This window comes from Epithele typhae, assembly GCF_022376455.1.
Source record: "Epithele typhae strain CBS 203.58 chromosome Unknown BXZ73scaffold_87, whole genome shotgun sequence".
Taxonomy (NCBI): Eukaryota; Fungi; Basidiomycota; class Agaricomycetes; order Polyporales; family Epitheliaceae; genus Epithele; species Epithele typhae.
The window spans coordinates 1-3732 of record NW_025954278.1 but is presented as its reverse complement, the minus strand read 5'-3'; the positions used below and the strand labels follow the sequence as shown (position 1 = coordinate 3732).

At 53.6% G+C, this 3732-nt stretch overlaps 1 protein-coding gene across 1 annotated transcript; it reads right to left on the bottom strand.

Annotated features, from left to right (window-relative positions):
- Positions 1 to 260: 260 nt before the first annotated feature.
- BXZ73DRAFT_55012 (uncharacterized protein) lies at positions 261 to 2798 on the bottom strand (the record flags this gene model as incomplete). The annotated part of the gene is made up of 7 exons (XM_048021262.1): positions 261 to 797; positions 862 to 1032; positions 1089 to 1325; positions 1353 to 1766; positions 1819 to 2177; positions 2242 to 2539; positions 2601 to 2798. Coding segments are annotated over 7 exons (2214 nt in total), but the record flags the coding sequence as incomplete, so codon positions are not given.
- Between the last annotated feature and the right edge of the window lie 934 nt (positions 2799 to 3732).

Genomic DNA, 3732 nt, shown 5'->3' with positions numbered 1-3732 from the left:
GCCCAGGCCGCCGCACGCGTCGTATGTGTCTTCACTGAGCTCGACTCGTTCAAGATCTCTCGTGGAGCGAGAGAAGAGATGCTTGATGAGAGGAAAGGCCGTCCGTTTGAACTATGCTGTGGGAGCCGAGCCATACCAGGGTCGAAATACGACGGAGGGTTGATTGGTGGGTGCGGATTCGACGTGGTGATTGAGACTTGAGGCGATCGACTGCTAGACACACCGTGATCACTGTATTGAAGCGAAGGAGGCTGGGTCTGCTAGAGCATGATCAGTGTACGGTGTAGTAGCGAATTTATTCGAGGCGAGCTTACAGATGTTGTAGGGTCGAGGGGTTGCTGGTTGGATTGCTCGCGTGTAGTACGACTGCCACTGCCGACCGGCTTCGGCGTCCTGAGCGCTGCTCGCTTCTTCCGAGGAGCTCGTTCGAAGGGTAATGCAGTTAGGATCGCATCATCGGCCGGCGCCGGAGCTTGTTGCTGCTCGTTCAGGGCGTTCGACTTCTTTTTCCGTGCTATGAGATTCTCGACAGCCCTTCGACGAACATTGGCCACGTCCGCTTCGGAGACACATGGAGCGTCGAGCTGTAGCCTTAACGCGGGAGGAAGCGCAGATCGGATGTGGTCGTAGTTGTGAATTGAGTGGGTATTGAGTATGTACGCGTTTGTCTCGTTGTGCTTGACGACTGTCCGTGTCCGTGTCGACTTCAATCTCTCCTGCAAGACTTGGGAATCTTCGAACTTGGTACACTCCGAGCCTGAGCAGTCATGCTGAAGATTGATGACGCAAATTATGTCCTGCAGATGACGCAAAGAGACCGTCACGCAAGGAGAAAACACACAGCATAGAGCGGGAACATACCGATGCGGGAACTACACACTTTCGGGTGGACATGAAAAGCCGTGGAAGACGAAGGCGATGGTGAAGGGTAGGAAGAAAATCGTGGAAGGTGACAAGGACGTGTGATGCGATATTCTGTCCGGAGTTCATGGGGACGAGAATCTCTTCTATCCGAGCTGGGGAGGGCTTCGGCTGCAAACAGTACGATATTTCAATGTGGAAGGGTCCCAAGTATGAGAGTGGCGTACCTGGTCGTCACCACACGCCGGCGTCGCCTTCACTAACACGTCTGCCCCCACGGCAGCAACATCCCTATTAGTAACCACAACTGCCCGAGCAATGCGGAACTTTTCTCCTGAGAACTGAGCGTATGCGGCTGGGTCCTGGTCCTTCAGGAAGCGACCAGTGCGTGTATTGCTCCATATCTTCACGCTAAGCCCAGCCGAGTCTGGTGCAAGTGTTGACGTTCCTGCACCGGGACCAACCTGTTAATAGAACAAATGCACGTAAACTCTGCACATACCAATTAACTTGTCTTCCTGTGATTCGGGCAACCCGAGGATCCGGCGATGGTCCGGATGATCAGCGATATAGCGTAGCACCGCTGATCCTGCGCGCATCCATTCGTGGCTTACGGGATCCCTCCAGAGCCCTCCAGTCACGATGTGCTTGACAATATCATTGAGCGCGAATGATCTGCATGCATCACGACTTGGAGCTTGGCGATTGCTGTAGACTGAGGCGAGGCGGAAGATGTGATTAAAACTCTCGTACCGCTCTGTGGAGAATATAATAGCAGGTCCGAAACGGCGAATGTATGCAGGAAGGTGAACAAGAAAGTGAAATTTTGGTTTGAGGAGGAGAATGCTGGGCGAGCACTGTGCTGTGAGATTGAGGAAGTCTTCAATGGTTCGCGATAAGTTGGCCTGCATCATCAATCAGAGCCGGTAAATGTCAGTCACATGACTTCCAACGCACCAGATACGCCTCGAGATCTTCTATGGTTGTGTGCCACAGAAGTACAACGAGTTTGCCAATAACATACCAGGCATCAAGCACTGATATTGGAACGAGGTCGTAGATGAGAAACGTCATAACTTGCGCGATACTCTTGAAATGCTTCCCGATAAGGCTACCCTTGTATCGAACCATATACTCAGCATTGAGACTCGGCACGTTGAGTCCTTCGACATTGACAGAAGCCAGACGAGTTTGAAACAGGTCCAGGTGATTGCTCTTGTCGAGGATGTGTATTGTCTGGCCCCAGAAATATTTCACCACTCCGAGAAGAACGGTGTGCAGAATCTCAGTCGGGGTATCGAGATGAATGTCAACACCTACGACTTCTTTTCAGACACGACCATACCAATTGCTCGTGGTGTACCACGAAATGAACCGCACCTGGCATTCCTATAAGAGGATTTATATGATTCCCAATCTCAGTGCCATGTAGCGCATTCTGAAGGGCTTCTTCGAGGTTCTTGCGCACTACGGTTTCGGGCAGAGCTAGTGTACCGGTGGAACGCTTCCGAAGGTTTTTTCCCAGCTCCACGATAGAACTGAGAATGGCCGTCGTGGTGGAATCTTTCACCCCAGTCGCCGTTACACCATCCTTCAACTTGTTTCCAGGTAGGAACGTCCCGCTGATCTGTCGTTTAACCTCTTCGAGTGTCTTCGCTGGAGTACGAGGTTCGCACTCCTGTTAATAATTAGATATGCATCTTATTGGAGTCGGAGCCGAGGAATATGGGAGTACTGACTTGAAATATCTTCGCAAAGCCTTCCATGGTCATTTTCTGGGCCGTCGTGCCACCGACAAAGCAGGTGCGACAAAAATAGTTACAATTGAGACCCGCATGACAGCATTCTTCCGCTTGCATTGGATTGTCGCCTGCAAAAAATAGTCCGTAGGGCTGCAAGAGTACTTCCTCATCGTACTTGCAGTCCCATGCTTCGACCCCAGCCTCTGCAGCCTGACTGAGATCAACGAATCGTTCAAAGGGTCAGTCATATGAGCAACGGTGATGTGCAGTCAACTCCGCGAAGAGTCAACAGTGATGAGGGCGAGTGAGCGAGCTCGAGCAAGCGTGAGACGCGGGAAGTCGAGGAGGAAATGAAGGGAACAGCTACGACGCGCCGCGTGAGGAGCGAACGCGAAGGGAGGACGGATCAGAGGATCGCGCGAGCGCGAGGAGGACGAGGAGGGAATAGACGCGGAGTGGATAGACGAGATCGCGCGCACGCGCGGCGCTGGCGAAGGCGAATGGAATCGAGGTCGTGGGCGAAAGCGTGGGCGTGAGCGTGGGCGTGAGCGTGGGCGTGAGCGTGGGCGAAGTCGAAGTCGAAGTCGAAGACGAAGGCGAAGACGAGGTGAGACGAGGTGAGCACACAGCACGCGCAGAAGGAGCGGGAGAGTGAACTGAGCATCAATAAGCAAAAACGTGAGCCTAAGTACATGCGACGCACGGGACGAGTATGTAGACAGATCAATGTACAGTCCGAGACCCGAAAATGTACGAAATCGAGACCGAGAATGAAGGGGAAGTGGATACGAGAATACGAAATGTACGAGATGTAGAACAGGAGGACATACTAATCGTGCAAGAAGAGGAGGGGAATGAAGATGAGGAAATGGACGAGGTCGGCGTACTGTAGAGGAGGTGGATCGGGTGCGTGCCGTGCCGGCCTCGGTCGTGCGTGAACTGCGGCGTGGTGTGTCCGTAGGCGTCGCGCCTGGCCTGGAATGCTGGAGCGTCGATATGGAATGCTCGCGGACTGATCGCGATGGGTGCGCACGGCGGAGAGGTCGAGGTACGTGAGGACGAGCGAGGTCGAGGTGGACGGCGACGCGCGGGCGCTAGTGTAGTCGCGGTGCACCGTACAGCGGCGGTG